The sequence below is a fragment of the Vanderwaltozyma polyspora genome, genomic scaffold (assembly GCF_000150035.1).
Source record: "Vanderwaltozyma polyspora DSM 70294 KpolScaffold529 genomic scaffold, whole genome shotgun sequence".
Lineage (NCBI taxonomy): Eukaryota > Fungi > Ascomycota > Saccharomycetes > Saccharomycetales > Saccharomycetaceae > Vanderwaltozyma > Vanderwaltozyma polyspora.
This window is the reverse complement of record NW_001834652.1, coordinates 93,924-121,026: the sequence shown is the minus strand read 5'-3', so window position 1 is coordinate 121,026 and position 27,103 is coordinate 93,924. Positions and strand designations below refer to the sequence as shown.

The 27,103-nt window shown below is 43.9% G+C and overlaps 3 protein-coding genes across 3 annotated transcripts; all 3 read right to left on the bottom strand.

Annotated features, from left to right (window-relative positions):
• Kpol_529p33 (uncharacterized protein) lies at window positions 1-5,166 on the bottom strand (the record flags this gene model as incomplete). Its single annotated transcript, XM_001644461.1, has 1 exon — window positions 1-5,166. A coding segment is annotated over one exon (5,166 nt), but the record flags the coding sequence as incomplete, so codon positions are not given.
• Window positions 4,647-12,566, bottom strand: Kpol_529p32 (uncharacterized protein; the record flags this gene model as incomplete). The annotated part of the gene is made up of 1 exon (XM_001644460.1): window positions 4,647-12,566. The coding sequence occupies one exon, from the start codon at window positions 12,564-12,566 to the stop codon at window positions 4,647-4,649; it is 7,920 nt and encodes a 2,639-aa protein (XP_001644510.1).
• Window positions 12,391-25,626, bottom strand: Kpol_529p31 (uncharacterized protein; the record flags this gene model as incomplete). The annotated part of the gene is made up of 1 exon (XM_001644459.1): window positions 12,391-25,626. One exon carries the CDS (start codon window positions 25,624-25,626, stop codon window positions 12,391-12,393), a length of 13,236 nt encoding a protein of 4,411 aa, XP_001644509.1.
• Between the last annotated feature and the right edge of the window lie 1,477 nt (window positions 25,627-27,103).

The window sequence follows — 27,103 nt, the reverse complement described above, 5'->3', positions numbered from 1 at the left end:
CACTTCTTCACTGGTGTGCGAGACTGGGTAGGTAGTAGTACCGGTGGTAACATTACCTTCAGAGTCGGTGGAAGTGTAAGTAGAAGTGGTGACTTCTTCTTCACTGGTGTGAGAGACTGGGTAGGTGGTGGTACCGGTGGTAACATTACCTTCAGAGTCGGTGGAAGTGTAGGTAGAAGTGGTGACTTCTTCTTCACTGGTGTGGGAGACTGGGTAGGTGGTGGTACCGGTGGTAACATTACCTTCAGAGTCGGTGGAAGTGTACGTAGAAGTGGTGACTTCTTCTTCAGAAGTGTGAGAGACTGGGTAGGTGGTGGTACCGGTGGTAACATTACCTTCAGAGTCGGTGGAAGTGTAAGTAGAAGTAGTAAATTCTTCTTCACTGGTGTGAGAAACTGGGTAGGTAGTAGTACCGGTGGTAACATTACCTTCAGAGTCGGTGGAAGTGTAGGTAGAAGTAGTCAATTCTTCTTCACTGGTGTGAGAAACTGGGTAGGTAGTGGTACCGGTGGTAACATTACCTTCAGAGTCGGTGGAAGTGTAAGTAGAAGTGGTGACTTCTTCTTCACTGGTGTGCGAGACTGGGTAGGTGGTGGTACCGGTGGTAACATTACCTTCAGAGTCGGTGGAAGTGTAAGTAGAAGTGGTGACTTCTTCTTCAGAAGTGTGAGAGACTGGGTAGGTGGTGGTACCGGTGGTAACATTACCTTCAGAGTCGGTGGAAGTGTAGGTAGAAGTGGTGACTTCTTCTTCACTGGTGTGGGAGACTGGGTAGGTGGTGGTACCGGTGGTAACATTACCTTCAGAGTCGGTGGAAGTGTAAGTAGAAGTGGTGACTTCTTCTTCAGAAGTGTGAGAGACTGGGTAGGTAGTGGTACCGGTGGTAACATTACCTTCAGAGTCGGTGGAAGTGTAGGTAGAAGTAGTCAATTCTTCTTCACTGGTGTGAGAAACTGGGTAGGTAGTGGTACCGGTGGTAACATTACCTTCAGAGTCGGTGGAAGTGTAAGTAGAAGTGGTGACTTCTTCTTCACTGGTGTGCGAGACTGGGTAGGTGGTGGTACCGGTGGTAACATTACCTTCAGAGTCGGTGGAAGTGTAAGTAGAAGTGGTGACTTCTTCTTCACTGGTGTGGGAGACTGGGTAGGTGGTGGTACCGGTGGTAACATTACCTTCAGAGTCGGTGGAAGTGTAAGTAGAAGTGGTTACTTCTTCTTCACTGGTGTGAGAGACTGGGTAGGTAGTAGTACCGGTGGTAACATTACCTTCAGAGTCGGTGGAAGTGTAAGTAGAAGTGGTGACTTCTTCTTCAGAAGTGTGAGAGACTGGGTAGGTGGTGGTACCGGTGGTAACATTACCTTCAGAGTCGGTGGAAGTGTAAGTAGAAGTAGTCAATTCTTCTTCACTGGTGTGGGAGACTGGGTAGGTAGTAGTACCGGTGGTAACATTACCTTCAGAGTCGGTGGAAGTGTAAGTAGAAGTAGTCAATTCTTCTTCACTGGTGTGGGAGACTGGGTAGGTAGTAGTACCGGTGGTAACATTACCTTCAGAGTCGGTGGAAGTGTAAGTAGAAGTGGTGACTTCTTCTTCACTGGTGTGAGAGACTGGGTAGGTGGTGGTACCGGTGGTAACATTACCTTCAGAGTCAGTGGAAGTGTAGGTAGAAGTGGTGACTTCTTCTTCAGAAGTGTGAGAGACTGGGTAGGTAGTAGTACCGGTGGTAACATTACCTTCAGAGTCGGTGGAAGTGTAAGTAGAAGTAGTCAATTCTTCTTCAGAAGTGTGAGAGACTGGGTAGGTGGTGGTACCGGTGGTAACATTACCTTCAGAGTCGGTGGAAGTGTAAGTAGAAGTAGTCAATTCTTCTTCACTGGTGTGAGAGACTGGGTAGGTAGTGGTACCGGTGGTAACATTACCTTCAGAGTCGGTGGAAGTGTAAGTAGAAGTGGTGACTTCTTCTTCACTGGTGTGGGAGACTGGGTAGGTGGTGGTACCGGTGGTAACATTACCTTCAGAGTCGGTGGAAGTGTAAGTAGAAGTAGTCAATTCTTCTTCACTGGTGTGCGAGACTGGGTAGGTAGTAGTACCGGTGGTAACATTACCTTCAGAGTCGGTGGAAGTGTAGGTAGAAGTAGTCAATTCTTCTTCACTGGTGTGAGAAACTGGGTAGGTAGTGGTACCGGTGGTAACATTACCTTCAGAGTCGGTGGAAGTGTAGGTAGAAGTAGTCAATTCTTCTTCACTGGTGTTAGAAACTGGGTAGGTAGTGGTACCGGTGGTAACATTACCTTCAGAGTCGGTGGAAGTGTAAGTAGAAGTAGTCAATTCTTCTTCACTGGTGTGGGAGACTGGGTAGGTAGTAGTACCGGTGGTAACATTACCTTCAGAGTCGGTGGAAGTGTAAGTAGAAGTGGTTACTTCTTCTTCACTGGTGTGAGAGACTGGGTAGGTAGTAGTACCGGTGGTAACATTACCTTCAGAGTCGGTGGAAGTGTAAGTAGAAGTGGTGACTTCTTCTTCACTGGTGTGCGAGACTGGGTAGGTGGTGGTACCGGTGGTAACATTACCTTCAGAGTCGGTGGAAGTGTAAGTAGAAGTGGTGACTTCTTCTTCAGAAGTGTGAGAGACTGGGTAGGTGGTGGTACCGGTGGTAACATTACCTTCAGAGTCGGTGGAAGTGTAAGTAGAAGTGGTGACTTCTTCTTCACTGGTGTGAGAGACTGGGTAGGTGGTGGTACCGGTGGTAACATTACCTTCAGAGTCGGTGGAAGTGTAAGTAGAAGTAGTCAATTCTTCTTCACTGGTGTGAGAGACTGGGTAGGTGGTGGTACCGGTGGTAACATTACCTTCAGAGTCGGTGGAAGTGTAAGTAGAAGTGGTGACTTCTTCTTCAGAAGTGTGGGAGACTGGGTAGGTGGTGGTACCGGTGGTAACATTACCTTCAGAGTCGGTGGAAGTGTAAGTAGAAGTGGTTACTTCTTCTTCAGAAGTGTGGGAGACTGGGTAGGTAGTAGTACCGGTGGTAACATTACCTTCAGAGTCGGTGGAAGTGTAAGTAGAAGTAGTCAATTCTTCTTCACTGGTGTGGGAGACTGGGTAGGTGGTGGTACCGGTGGTAACATTACCTTCAGAGTCGGTGGAAGTGTAAGTAGAAGTAGTCAATTCTTCTTCACTGGTGTGAGAGACTGGGTAGGTGGTGGTACCGGTGGTTACATTACCTTCAGAGTCGGTGGAAGTGTAAGTAGAAGTGGTGACTTCTTCTTCAGAAGTGTGAGAGACTGGGTAGGTGGTGGTACCGGTGGTAACATTACCTTCAGAGTCGGTGGAAGTGTAAGTAGAAGTGGTTACTTCTTCTTCACTGGTGTGAGAGACTGGGTAGGTAGTAGTACCGGTGGTAACATTACCTTCAGAGTCGGTGGAAGTGTAAGTAGAAGTGGTGACTTCTTCTTCAGAAGTGTGGGAGACTGGGTAGGTAGTAGTACCGGTGGTAACATTACCTTCAGAGTCGGTGGAAGTGTAAGTAGAAGTGGTGACTTCTTCTTCAGAAGTGTGAGAGACTGGGTAGGTGGTGGTACCGGTGGTAACATTACCTTCAGAGTCGGTGGAAGTGTAAGTAGAAGTAGTCAATTCTTCTTCACTGGTGTGGGAGACTGGGTAGGTAGTAGTACCGGTGGTAACATTACCTTCAGAGTCGGTGGAAGTGTAAGTAGAAGTGGTTACTTCTTCTTCACTGGTGTGAGAGACTGGGTAGGTAGTAGTACCGGTGGTAACATTACCTTCAGAGTCGGTGGAAGTGTAAGTAGAAGTGGTGACTTCTTCTTCACTGGTGTGAGAGACTGGGTAGGTGGTGGTACCGGTGGTAACATTACCTTCAGAGTCAGTGGAAGTGTAGGTAGAAGTGGTGACTTCTTCTTCAGAAGTGTGAGAGACTGGGTAGGTAGTGGTACCGGTGGTAATATTACCTTCAGAGTCGGTGGAAGTGTAAGTAGAAGTAGTCAATTCTTCTTCAGAAGTGTGAGAGACTGGGTAGGTGGTGGTACCGGTGGTAACATTACCTTCAGAGTCGGTGGAAGTGTAAGTAGAAGTGGTGACTTCTTCTTCAGAAGTGTGAGAAACTGGGTAGGTGGTGGTACCGGTGGTAACATTACCTTCAGAGTCGGTGGAAGTGTAAGTAGAAGTGGTGACTTCTTCTTCACTGGTTTGAGAGACTGGGTAGGTGGTGGTACCGGTGGTAACATTACCTTCAGAGTCGGTGGAAGTGTAGGTAGAAGTAGTCAATTCTTCTTCACTGGTGTGAGAAACTGGGTAGGTAGTAGTACCGGTGGTAACATTACCTTCAGAGTCGGTGGAAGTGTAAGTAGAAGTGGTTACTTCTTCTTCACTGGTGTGAGAGACTGGGTAGGTAGTAGTACCGGTGGTAACATTACCTTCAGAGTCGGTGGAAGTGTAAGTAGAAGTAGTCAATTCTTCTTCACTGGTGTGGGAGACTGGGTAGGTGGTAGTACCGGTGGTAACATTACCTTCAGAGTCGGTGGAAGTGTAGGTAGAAGTGGTGACTTCTTCTTCACTGGTGTGAGAGACTGGGTAGGTAGTAGTACCGGTGGTAACATTACCTTCAGAGTCGGTGGAAGTGTAAGTAGAAGTAGTCAATTCTTCTTCAGAAGTGTGAGAGACTGGGTAGGTGGTGGTACCGGTGGTAACATTACCTTCAGAGTCGGTGGAAGTGTAAGTAGAAGTGGTGACTTCTTCTTCAGAAGTGTGAGAGACTGGGTAGGTGGTGGTACCGGTGGTAACATTACCTTCAGAGTCAGTGGAAGTGTAGGTAGAAGTGGTGACTTCTTCTTCAGAAGTGTGAGAGACTGGGTAGGTAGTGGTACCGGTGGTAACATTACCTTCAGAGTCGGTGGAAGTGTAAGTAGAAGTGGTGACTTCTTCTTCAGAAGTGTGAGAGACTGGGTAGGTGGTGGTACCGGTGGTAACATTACCTTCAGAGTCAGTGGAAGTGTAGGTAGAAGTAGCCAATTCTTCTTCACTGGTGTGAGAGACTGGGTAGGTAGTAGTACCGGTGGTAACATTACCTTCAGAGTCGGTGGAAGTGTAAGTAGAAGTGGTGACTTCTTCTTCACTGGTGTGAGAGACTGGGTAGGTAGTAGTACCGGTTGTACATTACCTTCAGAGTCGGTGGAAGTGTAAGTAGAAGTGGTGACTTCTTCTTCAGAAGTGTGAGAGACTGGGTAGGTAGTGGTACCAGTGGTAACATTACCTTCAGAGTCGGTGGAAGTGTAAGTAGAAGTGGTGACTTCTTCTTCACTGGTGTGAGAGACTGGGTAGGTAGTGGTACCGGTGGTAACATTACCTTCAGAGTCAGTGGAAGTGTAAGTAGAAGTAGTCAATTCTTCTTCACTGGTGTGAGAGACTGGGTAGGTAGTGGTACCGGTGGTAACATTACCTTCAGAGTCGGTGGAAGTGTAAGTAGAAGTGGTGACTTCTTCTTCACTGGTGTGAGAGACTGGGTAGGTAGTGGTACCGGTGGTAACATTGCCTTCAGAGTCGGTAGAAGTGTAAGTAGAAGTAGTCACTTCTTCTTCACTGGTGTGAGAGACTGGGTAGGTAGTGGTACCAGTGGTAACATTACCTTCAGAGTCGGTGGAAGTGTAAGTAGAAGTGGTGACTTCTTCTTCACTGGTGTGAGAGACTGGGTAGGTAGTGGTACCAGTGGTAACATTACCTTCAGAGTCGGTGGAAGTGTAAGTAGAAGTAGTCAATTCTTCTTCACTGGTGTGAGAGACTGGGTAGGTAGTGGTACCGGTGGTAACATTACCTTCAGAGTCAGTGGAAGTGTAAGTAGAAGTAGTCAATTCTTCTTCACTGGTGTGAGAGACTGGGTAGGTAGTGGTACCGGTGGTAACATTACCTTCAGAGTCGGTGGAAGTGTAAGTAGAAGTGGTGACTTCTTCTTCAGAAGTGTGAGAGACTGGGTAGGTAGTGGTACCGGTGGTAACATTACCTTCAGAGTCGGTGGAAGTGTAAGTAGAAGTAGTCAATTCTTCTTCACTGGTGTGAGAGACTGGGTAGGTAGTGGTACCGGTGGTAACATTACCTTCAGAGTCAGTGGAAGTGTAAGTAGAAGTAGTCAATTCTTCTTCACTGGTGTGAGAGACTGGGTAGGTAGTGGTACCGGTGGTAACATTACCTTCAGAGTCGGTGGAAGTGTAAGTAGAAGTGGTGACTTCTTCTTCAGAAGTGTGAGAGACTGGGTAGGTAGTGGTACCAGTGGTAACATTACCTTCAGAGTCAGTGGAAGTGTAAGTAGAAGTAGTCAATTCTTCTTCACTGGTGTGAGAGACTGGGTAGGTAGTGGTACCGGTGGTAACATTACCTTCAGAGTCAGTGGAAGTGTAAGTAGAAGTAGTCAATTCTTCTTCACTGGTGTGAGAGACTGGGTAGGTAGTGGTACCGGTGGTAACATTACCTTCAGAGTCGGTGGAAGTGTAAGTAGAAGTGGTGACTTCTTCTTCACTGGTGTGAGAGACTGGGTAGGTAGTGGTACCGGTTGTAACATTACCTTCAGAGTCGGTGGAAGTGTAAGTAGAAGTGGTGACTTCTTCTTCAGAAGTGTGAGAGACTGGGTAGGTAGTGGTACCAGTGGTAACATTACCTTCAGAGTCGGTGGAAGTGTAAGTAGAAGTGGTGACTTCTTCTTCACTGGTGTGAGAGACTGGGTAGGTAGTGGTACCGGTGGTAACATTACCTTCAGAGTCAGTGGAAGTGTAAGTAGAAGTAGTCAATTCTTCTTCACTGGTGTGAGAGACTGGGTAGGTAGTGGTACCGGTGGTAACATTACCTTCAGAGTCGGTGGAAGTGTAAGTAGAAGTGGTGACTTCTTCTTCACTGGTGTGAGAGACTGGGTAGGTAGTGGTACCGGTGGTAACATTACCTTCAGAGTCAGTGGAAGTGTAAGTAGAAGTAGTCAATTCTTCTTCACTGGTGTGAGAGACTGGGTAGGTAGTGGTACCGGTGGTAACATTACCTTCAGAGTCGGTGGAAGTGTAAGTAGAAGTGGTGACTTCTTCTTCACTGGTGTGAGAGACTGGGTAGGTAGTGGTACCGGTGGTAACATTGCCTTCAGAGTCGGTAGAAGTGTAAGTAGAAGTAGTCACTTCTTCTTCACTGGTGTGAGAGACTGGGTAGGTAGTGGTACCAGTGGTAACATTACCTTCAGAGTCGGTGGAAGTGTAAGTAGAAGTGGTGACTTCTTCTTCACTGGTGTGAGAGACTGGGTAGGTAGTGGTACCAGTGGTAACATTACCTTCAGAGTCGGTGGAAGTGTAAGTAGAAGTAGTCAATTCTTCTTCACTGGTGTGAGAGACTGGGTAGGTAGTGGTACCGGTGGTAACATTACCTTCAGAGTCGGTGGAAGTGTAAGTAGAAGTGGTGACTTCTTCTTCAGAAGTGTGAGAGACTGGGTAGGTAGTGGTACCGGTGGTAACATTACCTTCAGAGTCGGTGGAAGTGTAAGTAGAAGTGGTGACTTCTTCTTCACTGGTGTGAGAGACTGGGTAGGTAGTGGTACCGGTGGTAACATTACCTTCAGAGTCGGTGGAAGTGTAAGTAGAAGTAGTCAATTCTTCTTCACTGGTGTGAGAGACTGGGTAGGTAGTGGTACCGGTGGTAACATTACCTTCAGAGTCGGTGGAAGTGTAAGTAGAAGTGGTGACTTCTTCTTCAGAAGTGTGAGAGACTGGGTAGGTAGTGGTACCGGTGGTAACATTACCTTCAGAGTCGGTGGAAGTGTAAGTAGAAGTGGTGACTTCTTCTTCAGAAGTGTGAGAGACTGGGTAGGTAGTGGTACCGGTGGTAACATTACCTTCAGAGTCGGTGGAAGTGTAAGTAGAAGTAGTCAATTCTTCTTCACTGGTGTGAGAGACTGGGTAGGTAGTGGTACCGGTGGTAACATTACCTTCAGAGTCGGTGGAAGTGTAAGTAGAAGTGGTGACTTCTTCTTCACTGGTGTGAGAGACTGGGTAGGTAGTGGTACCAGTGGTAACATTACCTTCAGAGTCGGTGGAAGTGTAAGTAGAAGTAGTCAATTCTTCTTCACTGGTGTGAGAGACTGGGTAGGTAGTGGTACCGGTGGTAACATTACCTTCAGAGTCGGTGGAAGTGTAAGTAGAAGTGGTGACTTCTTCTTCACTGGTGTGAGAGACTGGGTAGGTAGTGGTACCGGTGGTAACATTGCCTTCAGAGTCGGTGGAAGTGTAAGTAGAAGTAATTGTAGAAATTTCAGTTGTAGTAAATGATTTAATTGAAGATGAAGTTCTTGTTGTTGCAGTGGCATCCGCATTAATAGAAACTAACTTCGATTCTAAAGATGTAAAAGAAATACAATTAGAATTCATAATACCAGAAGAAATACTGACTTCATCTTCACTGGTGTGAGAGACTGGGTAGGTAGTGGTACCGGTGGTAACATTACCTTCAGAGTCGGTGGAAGTGTAAGTAGAAGTAGTCAATTCTTCTTCACTGGTGTGAGAGACTGGGTAGGTAGTGGTACCGGTGGTAACATTACCTTCAGAGTCGGTGGAAGTGTAAGTAGAAGTGGTGACTTCTTCTTCACTGGTGTGAGAGACTGGGTAGGTAGTGGTACCGGTGGTAACATTACCTTCAGAGTCGGTGGAAATGTAAGTAGAAGTAGTCAATTCTTCTTCACTGGTGTGAGAGACTGGGTAGGTAGTGGTACCGGTGGTAACATTGCCTTCAGAGTCGGTGGAAGTGTAAGTAGAAGTAGTCAATTCTTCTTCACTGGTGTGAGAGACTGGGTAGGTAGTGGTACCGGTGGTAACATTACCTTCAGAGTCGGTGGAAGTGTAAGTAGAAGTGGTGACTTCTTCTTCACTGGTGTGAGAGACTGGGTAGGTAGTGGTACCGGTGGTAACATTACCTTCAGAGTCGGTGGAAGTGTAAGTAGAAGTGGTGACTTCTTCTTCAGAAGTGTGAGAGACTGGGTAGGTAGTGGTACCGGTGGTAACATTACCTTCAGAGTCGGTGGAAGTGTAAGTAGAAGTAGTCAATTCTTCTTCACTGGTGTGAGAGACTGGGTAGGTAGTGGTACCGGTGGTAACATTACCTTCAGAGTCGGTGGAAGTGTAAGTAGAAGTGGTGACTTCTTCTTCACTGGTGTGAGAGACTGGGTAGGTAGTGGTACCGGTGGTAACATTACCTTCAGAGTCGGTGGAAGTGTAAGTAGAAGTGGTGACTTCTTCTTCACTGGTGTGAGAGACTGGGTAGGTAGTGGTACCAGTGGTAACATTACCTTCAGAGTCAGTGGAAGTGTAAGTAGAAGTAGTCAATTCTTCTTCACTGGTGTGAGAGACTGGGTAGGTAGTGGTAGCGGTGGTAACATTACCTTCAGAGTCGGTGGAAGTGTAAGTAGAAGTAGTCAATTCTTCTTCACTGGTGTGAGAGACTGGGTAGGTAGTGGTACCGGTGGTAACATTACCTTCAGAGTCGGTGGAAGTGTAAGTAGAAGTAGTCAATTCTTCTTCACTGGTGTGAGAGACTGGGTAGGTAGTGGTACCGGTGGTAACATTACCTTCAGAGTCGGTGGAAGTGTAAGTAGAAGTAGTCAATTCTTCTTCACTGGTGTGAGAGACTGGGTAGGTAGTGGTACCGGTGGTAACATTACCTTCAGAGTCGGTGGAAGTGTAAGTAGAAGTGGTGACTTCTTCTTCACTGGTGTGAGAGACTGGGTAGGTAGTGGTACCGGTGGTAACATTACCTTCAGAGTCGGTGGAAGTGTAAGTAGAAGTAGTCAATTCTTCTTCACTGGTGTGAGAGACTGGGTAGGTAGTGGTACCGGTGGTAACATTACCTTCAGAGTCGGTGGAAGTGTAAGTAGAAGTAGTCAATTCTTCTTCACTGGTGTGAGAGACTGGGTAGGTAGTGGTACCGGTGGTAACATTACCTTCAGAGTCGGTGGAAGTGTAAGTAGAAGTAGTCAATTCTTCTTCACTGGTGTGAGAGACTGGGTAGGTAGTGGTACCGGTGGTAACATTACCTTCAGAGTCGGTGGAAGTGTAAGTAGAAGTAGTCAATTCTTCTTCAGTGGTGTGAGAGACTGGGTAGGTAGTGGTACCGGTGGTAACATTACCTTCAGAGTCGGTGGAAGTGTAAGTAGAAGTAGTCAATTCTTCTTCAGTGGTGTGGGAGACTGGGTAGGTAGTGGTACCGGTGGTAACATTACCTTCAGAGTCGGTGGAAGTGTAAGTAGAAGTAGTCAATTCTTCTTCACTGGTGTGGGAGACTGGGTAGGTAGTGGTACCGGTGGTAACATTACCTTCAGAGTCGGTGGAAGTGTAAGTAGAAGTAGTCAATTCTTCTTCACTGGTGTGGGAGACTGGGTAGGTAGTGGTACCGGTGGTAACATTACCTTCAGAGTCGGTGGAAGTGTAAGTAGAAGTAGTCAATTCTTCTTCAGTGGTGTGGGAAACTGGGTAGGTAGTGGTACCGGTGGTAACATTACCTTCAGAGTCGGTGGAAGTGTAAGTAGAAGTGGTCAATTCTTCTTCACTGGTGTGGGAAACTGGGTAGGTAGTGGTACCGGTGGTAACATTACCTTCAGAGTCGGTGGAAGTGTAAGTAGAAGTAGTCAATTCTTCTTCAGTGGTGTGGGAGACTGGGTAGGTAGTGGTACCGGTGGTAACATTACCTTCAGAGTCGGTGGAAGTGTAAGTAGAAGTAGTCAATTCTTCTTCACTGGTGTGCGAGACTGGGTAGGTAGTGGTACCGGTGGTAACATTACCTTCAGAGTCGGTGGAAGTGTAAGTAGAAGTGGTGACTTCTTCTTCACTGGTGTGAGAGACTGGGTAGGTGGTGGTACCGGTGGTAACATTACCTTCAGAGTCGGTGGAAGTGTAAGTAGAAGTGGTGACTTCTTCTTCACTGGTGTGAGAGACTGGGTAGGTGGTGGTACCGGTGGTAACATTACCTTCAGAGTCGGTGGAAGTGTAAGTAGAAGTGGTGACTTCTTCTTCAGAAGTGTGAGAGACTGGGTAGGTGGTGGTACCGGTGGTAACATTACCTTCAGAGTCGGTGGAAGTGTAAGTAGAAGTGGTGACTTCTTCTTCACTGGTGTGAGAAACTGGGTAGGTAGTGGTACCGGTGGTAACATTACCTTCAGAGTCGGTGGAAGTGTAAGTAGAAGTGGTGACTTCTTCTTCAGAAGTGTGAGAGACTGGGTAGGTGGTGGTACCGGTGGTAACATTACCTTCAGAGTCGGTGGAAGTGTAAGTAGAAGTGGTGACTTCTTCTTCACTGGTGTGAGAAACTGGGTAGGTGGTGGTACCGGTGGTAACATTACCTTCAGAGTCGGTGGAAGTGTAAGTAGAAGTGGTGACTTCTTCTTCAGAAGTGTGAGAGACTGGGTAGGTGGTGGTACCGGTGGTAACATTACCTTCAGAGTCGGTGGAAGTGTAGGTAGAAGTGGTGACTTCTTCTTCACTGGTGTCGGAGACTGGGTAGGTGGTGGTACCGGTGGTAACATTACCTTCAGAGTCGGTGGAAGTGTAAGTAGAAGTAGTCAATTCTTCTTCACTGGTGTGAGAGACTGGGTAGGTGGTGGTACCGGTGGTAACATTACCTTCAGAGTCGGTGGAAGTGTAAGTAGAAGTGGTGACTTCTTCTTCAGAAGTGTGAGAGACTGGGTAGGTAGTAGTACCGGTGGTAACATTACCTTCAGAGTCAGTGGAAGTGTAGGTAGAAGTAGTCAATTCTTCTTCACTGGTGTGGGAGACTGGGTAGGTAGTAGTACCGGTGGTAACATTACCTTCAGAGTCGGTGGAAGTGTAAGTAGAAGTGGTGACTTCTTCTTCACTGGTGTGGGAGACTGGGTAGGTGGTGGTACCGGTGGTAACATTACCTTCAGAGTCGGTGGAAGTGTAGGTAGAAGTCGTGACTTCTTCTTCACTGGTGTGGGAGACTGGGTAGGTGGTGGTACCGGTGGTAACATTACCTTCAGAGTCGGTGGAAGTGTAAGTAGAAGTGATGACTTCTTCTTCACTGGTGTGAGAGACTGGGTAGGTGGTGGTACCGGTGGTAACATTACCTTCAGAGTCGGTGGAAGTGTAAGTAGAAGTGGTTACTTCTTCTTCAGAAGTGTGAGAGACTGGGTAGGTAGTAGTACCGGTGGTAACATTACCTTCAGAGTCGGTGGAAGTGTAAGTAGAAGTAGTCAATTCTTCTTCAGAAGTGTGAGAGACTGGGTAGGTAGTAGTACCGGTGGTAACATTACCTTCAGAGTCGGTGGAAGTGTAGGTAGAAGTGGTGACTTCTTCTTCACTGGTGTGAGAGACTGGGTAGGTGGTGGTACCGGTGGTAACATTACCTTCAGAGTCAATGGAAGTGTAAGTAGAAGTAGTCAATTCTTTCTTCAGAAGTGTGAGAGACTGGGTAGGTGGTGGTACCGGTGGTAACATTACCTTCAGAGTCGGTGGAAGTGTAAGTAGAAGTGGTGACTTCTTCTTCAGAAGTGTGGGAGACTGGGTAGGTGGTGGTACCGGTGGTAACATTACCTTCAGAGTCGGTGGAAGTGTAAGTAGAAGTGGTTACTTCTTCTTCAGAAGTGTGGGAGACTGGGTAGGTAGTAGTACCGGTGGTAACATTACCTTCAGAGTCGGTGGAAGTGTAAGTAGAAGTAGTCAATTCTTCTTCACTGGTGTGGGAGACTGGGTAGGTGGTGGTACCGGTGGTAACATTACCTTCAGAGTCGGTGGAAGTGTAAGTAGAAGTAGTCAATTCTTCTTCACTGGTGTGGGAGACTGGGTAGGTGGTGGTACCGGTGGTAACATTACCTTCAGAGTCGGTGGAATTGTAAGTAGAAGTAGTCAATTCTTCTTCACTGGTGTGAGAGACTGGGTAGGTGGTGGTACCGGTGGTTACATTACCTTCAGAGTCGGTGGAAGTGTAAGTAGAAGTGGTGACTTCTTCTTCAGAAGTGTGAGAGACTGGGTAGGTGGTGGTACCGGTGGTAACATTACCTTCAGAGTCGGTGGAAGTGTAGGTAGAAGTGGTGACTTCTTCTTCACTGGTGTGGGAGACTGGGTAGGTGGTGGTACCGGTGGTAACATTACCTTCAGAGTCGGTGGAAGTGTAAGTAGAAGTGGTGACTTCTTCTTCAGAAGTGTGAGAGACTGGGTAGGTAGTGGTACCGGTGGTAACATTACCTTCAGAGTCGGTGGAAGTGTAAGTAGAAGTGGTGACTTCTTCTTCACTGGTGTGCGAGACTGGGTAGGTGGTGGTACCGGTGGTAACATTACCTTCAGAGTCGGTGGAAGTGTAAGTAGAAGTGGTGACTTCTTCTTCAGAAGTGTGAGAGACTGGGTAGGTGGTGGTACCGGTGGTAACATTACCTTCAGAGTCGGTGGAAGTGTAAGTAGAAGTGATGACTTCTTCTTCACTGGTGTGGGAGACTGGGTAGGTGGTGGTACCGATGGTAACATTACCTTCAGAGTCGGTGGAAGTGTAAGTAGAAGTGGTTACTTCTTCTTCACTGGTGTGAGAGACTGGGTAGGTGGTGGTACCGGTGGTAACATTACCTTCAGAGTCGGTGGAAGTGTAAGTAGAAGTGGTGACTTCTTCTTCACTGGTGTGCGAGACTGGGTAGGTAGTAGTACCGGTGGTAACATTACCTTCAGAGTCGGTGGAAGTGTAAGTAGAAGTGGTGACTTCTTCTTCACTGGTGTGGGAGACTGGGTAGGTAGTAGTACCGGTGGTAACATTACCTTCAGAGTCGGTGGAAGTGTAAGTAGAAGTGGTGACTTCTTCTTCACTGGTGTGGGAGACTGGGTAGGTGGTGGTACCGGTGGTAACATTACCTTCAGAGTCGGTGGAAGTGTAAGTAGAAGTAGTCAATTCTTCTTCAGAAGTGTGGGAGACTGGGTAGGTAGTAGTACCGGTGGTAACATTACCTTCAGAGTCGGTGGAAGTGTAAGTAGAAGTAGTCAATTCTTCTTCAGAAGTGTGAGAGACTGGGTAGGTGGTGGTACCGGTGGTAACATTACCTTCAGAGTCGGTGGAAATGTAGGTAGAAGTCGTGACTTCTTCTTCACTGGAGTGGGAGACTGGGTAGGTAGTGGTACCGGTGGTAACATTACCTTCAGAGTCGGTGGAAGTGTAAGTAGAAGTAGTCAATTCTTCTTCAGAAGTGTGAGAGACTGGGTAGGTAGTAGTACCGGTGGTAACATTACCTTCAGAGTCGGTGGAAGTGTAGGTAGAAGTGGTGACTTCTTCTTCAGAAGTGTGAGAGACTGGGTAGGTAGTAGTACCGGTGGTAACATTACCTTCAGAGTCGGTGGAAGTGTAAGTAGAAGTAGTCAATTCTTCTTCAGAAGTGTGAGAGACTGGGTAGGTAGTAGTACCGGTGGTAACATTACCTTCAGAGTCGGTGGAAGTGTAGGTAGAAGTGGTGACTTCTTCTTCACTGGTGTGAGAGACTGGGTAGGTGGTGGTACCGGTGGTAACATTACCTTCAGAGTCAGTGGAAGTGTAAGTAGAAGTAGTCAATTCTTCTTCAGAAGTGTGAGAGACTGGGTAGGTAGTGGTACCGGTGGTAACATTACCTTCAGAGTCGGTGGAAGTGTAGGTAGAAGTGGTGACTTCTTCTTCACTGGTGTGAGAGACTGGGTAGGTGGTGGTACCGGTGGTAACATTACCTTCAGAGTCGGTGGAAGTGTAAGTAGAAGTGGTGATTTCTTCTTCACTGGTGTGAGAGACTGGGTAGGTGGTGGTACCGGTGGTAACATTACCTTCAGAGTCGGTGGAAGTGTAAGTAGAAGTAGTCAAATCTTCTTCACTGGTGTGAGAGACTGGGTAGGTAGTGGTACCGGTGGTAACATTACCTTCAGAGTCGGTGGAAGTGTAAGTAGAAGTAGTCAATTCTTCTTCAGAAGTGTGAGAGACTGGGTAGGTGGTGGTACCGGTGGTAACATTACCTTCAGAGTCGGTGGAAGTGTAGGTAGAAGTGGTTACTTCTTCTTCACTGGTGTGGGAGACTGGGTAGGTGGTGGTACCGGTGGTAACATTACCTTCAGAGTCGGTGGAAGTGTAGGTAGAAGTGGTTACTTCTTCTTCACTGGTGTGGGAGACTGGGTAGGTGGTGGTACCGGTGGTAACATTACCTTCAGAGTCGGTGGAAGTGTAAGTAGAAGTGGTTACTTCTTCTTCAGAAGTGTGGGAGACTGGGTGGGTAGTAGTACCGGTGGTAACATTACCTTCAGAGTCGGTGGAAGTGTAAGTAGAAGTGGTTACTTCTTCTTCAGAAGTGTGGGAGACTGGGTAGGTAGTAGTACCAGTGGTAACATTACCTTCAGAGTCAGTGGAAGTGTACGTAGAAATAACGGTTGACATCTCGGTTTTAGTCATGGATTCCGTGAATGATGTAGATCTAGTAGTTACAGTCACATCAGCATTAACCGAAAATGATTTAGATTCTAACGATGTAAATGGTATGCAACTTAAACTACCGATAATAGAAGTGGTGACTTCTTCTTCACTGGTGTGAGAGACTGGGTATGTGGTGGTACCGGTGGTAACATTACCTTCAGAGTCGGTGGAAGTGTAAGTAGAAGTAGTCAAATCTTCTTCAGAAGTGTGAGAGACTGGGTAGGTGGTGGTACCGGTGGTAACATTACCTTCAGAGTCGGTGGAAGTGTAAGTAGAAGTAGTCAATTCTTCTTCACTGGTGTGAGAGACTGGGTAGGTGGTGGTACCGGTGGTAACATTACCTTCAGAGTCGGTGGAAGTGTAAGTAGAAGTAGTCAATTCTTCTTCACTGGTGTGAGAGACTGGGTAGGTGGTGGTACCGGTGGTAACATTACCTTCAGAGTCGGTGGATGTGTAAGTAGAAGTAGTCAATTCTTCTTCACTAGTGTGAGAGACTGGGTAGGTGGTGGTACCGGTGGTAACATTACCTTCAGAGTCGCTGGAAGTGTAAGTAGAAGTGGTGACTTCTTCTTCACTGGTGTGAGAGACTGGGTAGGTGGTGGTACCGGTGGTAACATTACCTTCAGAGTCGGTGGAAGTGTAAGTAGAAGTAGTCAAATCTTCTTCACTGGTGTGAGAGACTGGGTAGGTGGTGGTACCGGTGGTAACATTACCTTCAGAGTCGGTGGAAGTGTAAGTAGAAGTAGTCAATTCTTCTTCACTGGTGTGGGAGACTGGGTAGGTGGTGGTACCGGTGGTAACATTACCTTCAGAGTCGGTGGAAGTGTAAGTAGAAGTGGTGACTTCTTCTTCACTGGTGTGCGAGACTGGGTAGGTAGTAGTACCGGTGGTAACATTACCTTCAGAGTCGGTGGAAGTGTAAGTAGAAGTGGTGACTTCTTCTTCACTGGTGTGGGAGACTGGGTAGGTGGTGGTACCGGTGGTAACATTACCTTCAGAGTCGGTGGAAGTGTAAGTAGAAGTGGTGACTTCTTCTTCACTGGTGTGCGAGACTGGGTAGGTAGTAGTACCGGTGGTAACATTACCTTCAGAGTCGGTGGAAGTGTAAGTAGAAGTGGTGACTTCTTCTTCAGAAGTGTGAGAGACTGGGTAGGTGGTGGTACCGGTGGTAACATTACCTTCAGAGTCGGTGGAAGTGTAAGTAGAAGTGGTGACTTCTTCTTCACTGGTGTGGGAGACTGGGTAGGTGGTGGTACCGGTGGTAACATTACCTTCAGAGTCGGTGGAAGTGTAAGTAGAAGTGGTGACTTCTTCTTCACTGGTGTGCGAGACTGGGTAGGTAGTAGTACCGGTGGTAACATTACCTTCAGAGTCGGTGGAAGTGTAAGTAGAAGTGGTGACTTCTTCTTCACTGGTGTGAGAGACTGGGTAGGTGGTGGTACCGGTGGTAACATTACCTTCAGAGTCAGTGGAAGTGTAGGTAGAAGTAGTCAATTCTTCTTCACTGGTGTGAGAGACTGGGTAGGTAGTAGTACCGGTGGTAACATTACCTTCAGAGTCGGTGGAAGTGTAAGTAGAAGTGGTGACTTCTTCTTCACTGGTGTGGGAGACTGGGTAGGTGGTGGTACCGGTGGTAACATTACCTTCAGAGTCGGTGGAAGTGTAAGTAGAAGTGGTGACTTCTTCTTCAGAAGTGTGAGAGACTGGGTAGGTGGTGGTACCGGTGGTAACATTACCTTCAGAGTCGGTGGAAGTGTAAGTAGAAGTAGTAAATTCTTCTTCACTGGTGTGAGAAACTGGGTAGGTAGTAGTACCGGTGGTAACATTACCTTCAGAGTCGGTGGAAGTGTAGGTAGAAGTAGTCAATTCTTCTTCACTGGTGTGAGAAACTGGGTAGGTAGTGGTACCGGTGGTAACATTACCTTCAGAGTCGGTGGAAGTGTAAGTAGAAGTGGTGACTTCTTCTTCACTGGTGTGAGAGACTGGGTAGGTGGTGGTACCGGTGGTAACATTACCTTCAGAGTCGGTGGAAGTGTAAGTAGAAGTGGTGACTTCTTCTTCAGAAGTGTGAGAGACTGGGTAGGTGGTGGTACCGGTGGTAACATTACCTTCAGAGTCGGTGGAAGTGTAAGTAGAAGTAGTCAATTCTTCTTCACTGGTGTGAGAGACTGGGTAGGTGGTGGTACCGGTGGTAACATTACCTTCAGAGTCGGTGGAAGTGTAAGTAGAAGTGGTGACTTCTTCTTCAGAAGTGTGAGAGACTGGGTAGGTGGTGGTACCGGTGGTAACATTACCTTCAGAGTCGGTGGAAGTGTAAGTAGAAGTGGTGACTTCTTCTTCACTGGTGTGGGAGACTGGGTAGGTGGTGGTACCGGTGGTAACATTACCTTCAGAGTCGGTGGAAGTGTAAGTAGAAGTGGTGACTTCTTCTTCACTGGTGTGGGAGACTGGGTAGGTGGTGGTACCGGTGGTAACATTACCTTCAGAGTCGGTGGAAGTGTAAGTAGAAGTGGTTACTTCTTCTTCACTGGTGTGAGAAACTGGGTAGGTAGTGGTACCGGTGGTAACATTACCTTCAGAGTCGGTGGAAGTGTAAGTAGAAGTGGTGACTTCTTCTTCAGAAGTGTGAGAGACTGGGTAGGTGGTGGTACCGGTGGTAACATTACCTTCAGAGTCGGTAGAAGTGTAGGTAGAAGTAGTCAATTCTTCTTCACTGGTGTGAGAGACTGGGTAGGTAGTGGTACCGGTGGTAACATTACCTTCAGAGTCGGTGGAAGTGTAGGTAGAAGTAGTCAATTCTTCTTCACTGGTGTGAGAGACTGGGTAGGTGGTGGTACCGGTGGTAACATTACCTTCAGAGTCGGTGGAAATGTAGGTAGAAGTGATGACTTCTTCTTCACTGGAGTGGGAGACTGGGTAGGTGGTGGTACCGGTGGTAACATTACCTTCAGAGTCGGTGGAAGTGTAAGTAGAAGTGGTGACTTCTTCTTCAGAAGTGTGAGAGACTGGGTAGGTGGTGGTACCGGTGGTAACATTACCTTCAGAGTCGGTGGAAGTGTAGGTAGAAGTGGTGACTTCTTCTTCAGAAGTGTGGGAGACTGGGTAGGTAGTAGTACCGGTGGTAACATTACCTTCAGAGTCGGTGGAAGTGTAAGTAGAAGTAGTCAATTCTTCTTCACTGGTGTGAGAGACTGGGTAGGTGGTGGTACCGGTGGTAACATTACCTTCAGAGTCGGTGGAAGTGTAAGTAGAAGTGGTTACTTCTTCTTCACTGGTGTGAGAGACTGGGTAGGTGGTGGTACCGGTGGTAACATTACCTTCAGAGTCAGTGGAAGTGTAGGTAGAAGTAGTCAATTCTTCTTCACTGGTGTGAGAGACTGGGTAGGTAGTGGTACCGGTGGTAACATTACCTTCAGAGTCGGTGGAAGTGTAGGTAGAAGTGGTTACTTCTTCTTCACTGGTGTGAGAGACTGGGTAGGTGGTGGTACCGGTGGTAACATTACCTTCAGAGTCGGTGGAAGTGTAGGTAGAAGTAGTCAATTCTTCTTCACTGGTGTGAGAGACTGGGTAGGTAGTAGTACCGGTGGTAACATTACCTTCATAGTCGGTGGAAGTGTAAGTAGAAGTGGTTACTTCTTCTTCAGAAGTGTGGGAGACTGGGTAGGTAGTAGTACCGGTGGTAACATTACCTTCAGAGTCGGTGGAAGTGTAAGTAGAAGTGGTGACTTCTTCTTCACTGGTGTGGGAGACTGGGTAGGTAGTAGTACCGGTGGTAACATTACCTTCAGAGTCGGTGGAAGTGTAGGTAGAAGTGGTGACTTCTTCTTCACTGGAGTGGGAGACTGGGTAGGTAGTGGTACCGGTGGTAACATTACCTTCAGAGTCGGTGGAAGTGTAAGTAGAAGTGGTGACTTCTTTTTCAGAAGTGTTGGAGACTGGGTAGGTAGTAGTACCGGTGGTAACATTACCTTCAGAGTCGGTGGAAGTGTAAGTAGAAGTGGTGACTTCTTCTTCACTGGTGTGGGAGACTGGGTAGGTAGTAGTACCGGTGGTAACATTACCTTCAGAGTCGGTGGAAGTGTAAGTAGAAGTAGTCAATTCTTCTTCACTGGTGTGAGAAACTGGGTAGGTGGTGGTACCGGTGGTAACATTACCTTCAGAATCGGTGGATGTGTAGGTTGATATTTCGTATGATAATTCAGTGGAATCAGATTCGGAGAAAATTTCAGAGTTTGTAGTAGATTGGTGAACTGTACTATTTAAAATTGATGATTGGGTTCTGGAATTTTCAGAGCCAGTTGCCACACTTGTAGAAGAGTAGTGTAAGGAAGTTTCTGTAGATTCTGTTGAATTTGAAGTGAGTGTGTTGAATGTATTTGAATTTTCTGATACGTATGAGTCGTAAGTACTTGCATCAATGGTTCCTATTGATTCAGTTGAAGAATTGTTAGGAATTCCACTTTCAGATTTGATTGATGATTCAATAGAAGATCCGAAAGAAGTTGCATTATAAATTTTACTTTCAGATTGAACAGAAGATTCAATAGAAGTGCTGTTGTACATAACACTTTCAGAACCAATTGAAGATTCAACAGAAGATTCAATAGAAGAGGTGTTGTACATAACACTTTCAGAAGCAATTGAAGATTCAACAGAAGATTCAATAGAAGAGGTGTTGTACATAACACTTTCAGAACCAATTGAAGATTCAACAGAAGATTCAATAGAAGAGGTGTTGTACATAACACTTTCAGAAACAATGGATGATTCGACAGAAGATTCAATAGAAGTGCTGTTGTACATAACACTTTCAGAACCAATTGAAGATTCAACAGAAGATTCAATAGAAGAGGTGTTGTACATAACACTTTCAGAACCAATTGAAGATTCAACAGAAGATTCAATAGAAGAGGTGTTGTACATAACACTTTCAGAAGCAATTGAAGATTCAACAGAAGATTCAATAGAAGAGGTATTGTACATTACACTTTCAGAAACAATGGATGATTCGACAGAAGATTCAGACTCTGAAATAATTAGTGAACTGTTATAATAGGAAGAAAATCCGAGAGATGATTCTTCAGATGATTCTTCGGATGATTTTAGTGGAGTTTCGACAATAAATAAAGTTTCGGTTGTCAAAAACCCCTCATTATCTGTAAATGTTGTAACATAGGTATAAACTGTTTCTTCAGCAGTTACAGGACCACCGACATAAGTAGTACTACTAACTTCGTAATGAGGAGCAAATACGTAATAAATTGTCTCAGTTACTTCGTCGCCATTTTCATCAGTGATTGTAACAATCGAAGTGGAATATGTGGATATTGACCTCATAGACCAGTAGGATGAAGTTGTTGAGGTAATATCTCTTGCAGGGGTCATGACATAATAAATAGTTTCAGTAATCTCATCACCCTGTGAATTGTATGTAGTAAAAATAGATGTGGAGAAAGTGGTAGTAATGATACCTCCTGCTGTAAAAGATGTGACAATACTTTGACGAATTGGAGTCAGAACAAAATATATACTTTCTGTAATCTCATTACCTTCACTATCTGTCAATGTCAGCACTTCGGTAGAGTAAGTAAAAGTACCATCAATGTTATCGACTGCTGAGTATGAAGTCGATAAAGATTTTTGAATAGGAGTTAATACAAAATATGTTGTTTCAGTGGTTTCGTTACCCTCTGAATCAGTTATTGTTGTTAGAATTGTAGATATTGTTGTTCTGAATATATTAGGAATTCCAGATACTCTTGTGGTGGTGTAAAAACGGTATGGTGTACTCACGAAGTATATTGTTTCAGTAATAACAAAATCATTTTCATTCGTGTATGTAGTAACAAAAGTCGAAAATGTCAGTGAAATATCGCTAGACCAAGCTGTATAACTGGTAGAAGTTCTTTCATGATCAGGTGTTCCGACAATATAAATAGTTTCAGTAGTCTCTTCACCGTCAGTACCAGTAAATGTTCTTGTAGTAGTCGTAAATGTCATTGTTTCTTCTTGACCGTACCCAGTAGTAGTGGTAGTACTGGTTGCTCTATAAGGAGTATAAACTAAATATAATGTTTCAGTGGTTTCTTCTTTATCTTCGCCAGTAAAAGTAGTAACAATGGTTTTGAATGTTGATGTCAAATTTGGAGATGGCCAGGCAGAATAACTAGTAGATAATACAGAACGAATTGGTGTTTCGACAACATATACAATACGATCCCAACCACCTAAAAATGTACCTGAATAACCAAAACTGTAAGATGTAGTTGTCAAAATAGTGGATGTATAGTCACCAGCCCATGGTAGGTAAATAAAAATACCAGTGTCAATCGGTGTGACGATATAAATAATAGTAGTTCCTCCAGAAGTAACAGTAGATAATTCACTTATGTAGTCCTTATCCCATGAACTAAAAACGGTGCTTAATTTTGAATCTACTGGGATAAGAACGGAATAGATAGTTTCAGTTGTTTCTAAGCCATCTTTACCGGTGAAAGTAGTAACCCCGGTACTGAAAGTACTAGTACCTGCATTACTTTGTGGAAAGAATTCAGTAGTATAGATAACACGAGTAGGTGTTACAACATAATAAATTGTTTCTGTAGTTGCATTTCCCCAAACATCAGTTATTGTAACGATATCAGTCGAATAAGTTGAATAATTCGTGCCTGTCCAATATGAAAATTCATAGGTAGTAGACAAACGGATAGGTGTTTGAATAATAAATATAGTATGGGTCCAGGAAGCCAAAAAGTTATCATAGTAATCTAAAGTTGTGTAAACACTGGTTTGAACAGTTGATGTGTATGTTCCAGTCCAAGGAATATATGAATATGATGGACTTAGAACTGGAGTTTGGACAACATATACAGTATAAATTGAAGAAAATCCTTCTGAATCAGTAATAGTTGTTACAAAAATAGTACTTGTTGTAACATATGTACCAGTCCATTGAGTCATTACTGTAGATTGTGCAACATCGACCGGCAAAACCACATAATACACAATGGCCCATGAATAATCATAAACTCCACCAACAGTAGTGGTAAAAGTAGACGTAGTCACTGTGGTTGAAGAAGTAAATGTACCTTGTGAGTAAATGAATGACGAAACAGTAGGAGCAGGCGCAAAAACAAAGTAAATAGTCTCGGTTGTCGATTCCCCGAACACATCGACAATGGTAGTTACACGAGAGGAAGTAGAAGTAGTTTGAAGATTCCAGTTACTAGTCCAGCTGAACAAAGTTGTTCTACGAATCGGCGTTTTTAAATAATATTGAGGATAGACCCACAACCCGAAGAAAATACCTTTGAAACCAAATGCTAATGTATAACCATCTTGACTATATGTTGTGTAAGTACCCGTCCAATATGTTGTTTTCCACTTACCACCACCAGGGGTAGGTGTACGGACATAGTAAACTGTTTTCTCAGTAGAATATCCATCAGTTCCTCTTGCTGTCGTTTTACTGATATAATAAGTAATAGTGTATTGACCAGTCCACACTTCGGTTGTTGTGGTTTTATATAGATCCGTTGGAATGGCGATGTAATATGTTGTCTGGGTAGTCTCATTACCATCTTCATCTGTTATGGTAGAGTAGAAAGTTGCAAATGTAGATGTTAGGGTCCCACCAAAAGGACTGCTCTTGATGGTATAAGTACTGGAATAACGACGTGTTGGGGTATAAACATGGTAGATAATTTGTGTTGTGACATTACCATCTAAATCAGTGAAAGACAGATATTCAGTAGAATAAGTGGTAGTATACTCATGTGTGCTATACGTGGTAGTAGATATGATTGTCTCATAATATGGAATCCTGACGTAATAGTAAGTTGTGGTACCAACAGGGATACCAATAAAATGATTTGTATTTACCGACGTAGAATAATAAGTGGTATAAGTACCAGTCCATGGGGTAGTTATTGTAATACCAGGTTCGCGAGAAGTGTAAACGTAATAAACAGTACCAGTGGTTAGAATACCATCATCACCAGTAGTAACAACGATGGATGTCGCGTGAGTAGTTAAAAAAAAACCAGTCCAACCTTCAGTAGTAGTAGAGTATAAAAAGTTAGTTGGAATAGCAACATAATAAGTTGTTTCTGTAAATTTTTGCCCATCTTCATCAGTAATCGTGTTAAAAATAGTAGAATAAGTGTAAGTAGATGCAGAACTAAAATTACTTGTTGTTGAAACTGTAGATGTTACACGACGAACTGGAGTAGCGACAAAGTAAATAGTCTCAGTTGTTGCATTACCTTGGGCATCAGTTGTAGTTAAAATGGAGGTAGACCATGTAGTAGTATAATCTATAGAACTCCAAGTAGTGCTACGGGATGTACTCTCACGAATAGGAGTATAAACCCAATACAAAGTTGAGGTAGTTCTACCAATACCAATAGCTCCACCAAATACCGTCAAGCCAGTAGAATAGAATGTTGTATAAGTTCCAGTCCATGGAACGAATGTAGTCAAACCAGGATTTCTTGTGGTATAAACGTAATAAATGGTACCAGTTGTCAAAATTCCATCATTACCAGTAGTAACAGTAATTACGGTTGAATGAGTCCATAAATAATTACCAGTCCAACCATCTGTAGTGGTAGAATGCAAAAAGTTGGTAGGAATAGCTACATAGTATGTAGTTTCTGTAGTGGTATTACCTTCCCCGTCAATTACAGTATTAAATAAAGTGGAATAAGTGTAAGTAGATTCAGAACTAAAATTACTTGTTGTTGAAACTGTAGATGTTACACGACGAACTGGAGTAGCGACAAAGTAAATAGTCTCAGTTGTTGCATTACCTTGGGCATCAGTTGTAGTTAAAATGGAGGTAGACCATGTAGTAGTATAATCTATAGAACTCCAAGTAGTGCTACGGGATGTACTCTCACGAATAGGAGTATAAACCCAATACAAAGTTGAGGTAGTTCTACCAATACCAATAGCTCCACCAAATACCGTCAAGCCAGTAGAATAGAATGTTGTATAAGTTCCAGTCCATGGAACGAATGTAGTCAAACCAGGATTTCTTGTAGTATAAACGTAATAAATGGTACCAGTTGTCAAAATGCCATCATTACCTGTAGTAACAACAGTGGAAGTAGCATGAGTCCATAAATAATTACCAGTCCAACCATCTGTAGTGGTAGAATGCAAAAAGTTGGTAGGAATAGCTACATAGTATGTAGTTTCTGTAGTGGTATTACCTTCCCCGTCAATTACAGTATTAAATAAAGTGGAATAAGTGTAAGTAGATTCAGAACTAAAATTACTTGTTGTTGAAACTGTAGATGTTACACGACGAACTGGAGTAGCGACAAAGTAAATAGTCTCAGTTGTTGCATTACCTTGGGCATCAGTTGTAGTTAAAATGGAGGTAGACCATGTAGTAGTATAATCTATAGAACTCCAAGTAGTAGTACGGGAAGTACTCCTACGATATGGAGTATAAACCCAATATAAAGTAGAGGTAGTTTGACCAATACCAATGACCCCACCAAATGACGTCAAGCCGGTAGAATAGAAGGTTGTATAGGTTCCAGTCCATGGAACGAATGTAGTCAAACCAGGATTTCTTGTAGTATAGACGTAATAAACAGTACCAGTTGTTAAAGTCCCATCATTACCTGTAGTAACAACAGTTGAAGTAGCATGAGTCCACCATGAATTACCAGTCCAACCTTCAGTAGTTGTAGACTTGTAAAACATATCTGGAATAGCAATATAATATGTAATATCTGTTGTTGTTGAGCCATCGTCTCCAACAATAGTGTTATACACGGTTGAATAGGTAGATGTGTAAGTTGAAAAAAAGAGACTTCTTTTAGTATTAGTTGTCGGACTAGTATAAATCGGATAGTATACTAAAGTTGATGTGATATATGTTTCATAACCGTCAGCCCCTACGCTAGTAATAACTATTGTACTAGTTGATAATGATGGAACATCTGTATTAAAAGAAGTAGTGGTAGTTGAGAATGTTACTCTAGGAGTATAAATCCAATAATAAGTTGTAGTATCATGAAAGACAAGACCATTAGTCTTATATGATGTTGAGTACGTTGAAGCAGTTTTTTCAGTCCAGTAAGTTCTCGAATATACTGTTGAGTCAGCTGTAACTAATAAAAATTGAGCCAACAGCACCAGCAAAATAGCCAGATATGTTGATTTCAACCCCATAGTTCTAGTTAGGATTGTTATTTCTGGATTTTATGTGTTATTCAAAGAATATATGATTTATAAAAAAATTCAAGTTATCCCTGTAGGAAACACTCAAAAGCGAAAATAACCAGTATGGTATCTTTAAAGAAAATAATTTATTCATCTCTTTAAATTAATTTCTTCAAATCAATAATAATTATACAAAAAATTTTATTAAACATGATATATATATATATATATATATATGTGTGTGTGTGTGTGTGTAAATAGAACTATGGAGATAAACTTTGATCTCAAGATATAGATATCCTCTCTGCGTGTCTGTGTCTGTGTTTAAAGTAATTGAAGTATGTTCATTCTGAAAGAGGATAGACAACTTTGCAAATATATCAAGAGTTTCCTTTTTCCTACTATCGCATTTTAACATCCCTGTAAATTGATAAAAGGCGAAGTTGTCTCCTGTTTCTCGTCCTTCAATTTTCTTTTTCCATACAAAATATTTGAATCACTATATGCTAGCGAATGAACCTCGAAAAAAGCAAAAAAAAATTTAAAAAAGTATACTTGTCCAAAAATATTGTCAAGACATTTATTTACCTGGGAGGATATAAGCTATAAAGAAATTTTTCTGTTGAAATCCAAAGAAATATAAGAACCAAAACTATAATAAGTGTTTATTTTTGTGAGTTATCAATCAGAAATAGTGCTGTTCAATTAAAAAGAACCTTCGGCCTAATAAGATATAACGGAGAAGTAAAATGGTGCTAATAAGTATATATATAGTATTTTCATAGAATTGTGTACTCTTTCAGTTGATAAATGAAAAATGAATTAAAAGGGATAATAGAAATAAACATCGAAAGGGACTAATTTTCTTTTTTGTTGAATTAATATAACTCCTACGATTATCAAGATTTTGGAGAACTACAACAGGTTGTCCTTTAGTTTTAATTTTTTCAAGAACTTCCAAGAGAACTTGCTGTAAGAAATTTACTACCAAATGCATTTCAGTCAACCTAGTGGAATTATTTCGAAGAAGCTCAAAAGTATTCTGCCGCAGAGAAGAGGTTTGTTCTTGAATTCTCTAATAAATTTTTTTCATTTCTTGTTCTTCTCTAAATATTATGTCAAACGTCATCTAAAGCTCCTTTCAGAAATTCTAGTATCCCTTAGACATTTAGAAAGTGCAACTACGAAAAACTTGACAAGGTCATTAAATCTGAATCCTACTGATATTCAAAAGCTCATTTATTTCGTCTTCCTCTTATGACTTGGCATGGCTTGGCAGCAAGGTCAAAATCATGTCTTCATACTCATGTGGCCAAAAGAGGAAGTTGTCCGACCGGTTGGCCACCAAGTTAGCTGCGTGATTTGTCTATTGCTAACTTCTGCTGGACCTCAAAAGAAGTCGAAAAAGGTGATGTGATAACAATAAAAAACGGGTACCGAGTTGCCCGTCCATGCCTAGTTATCACACGTACCGCATTGAAATATG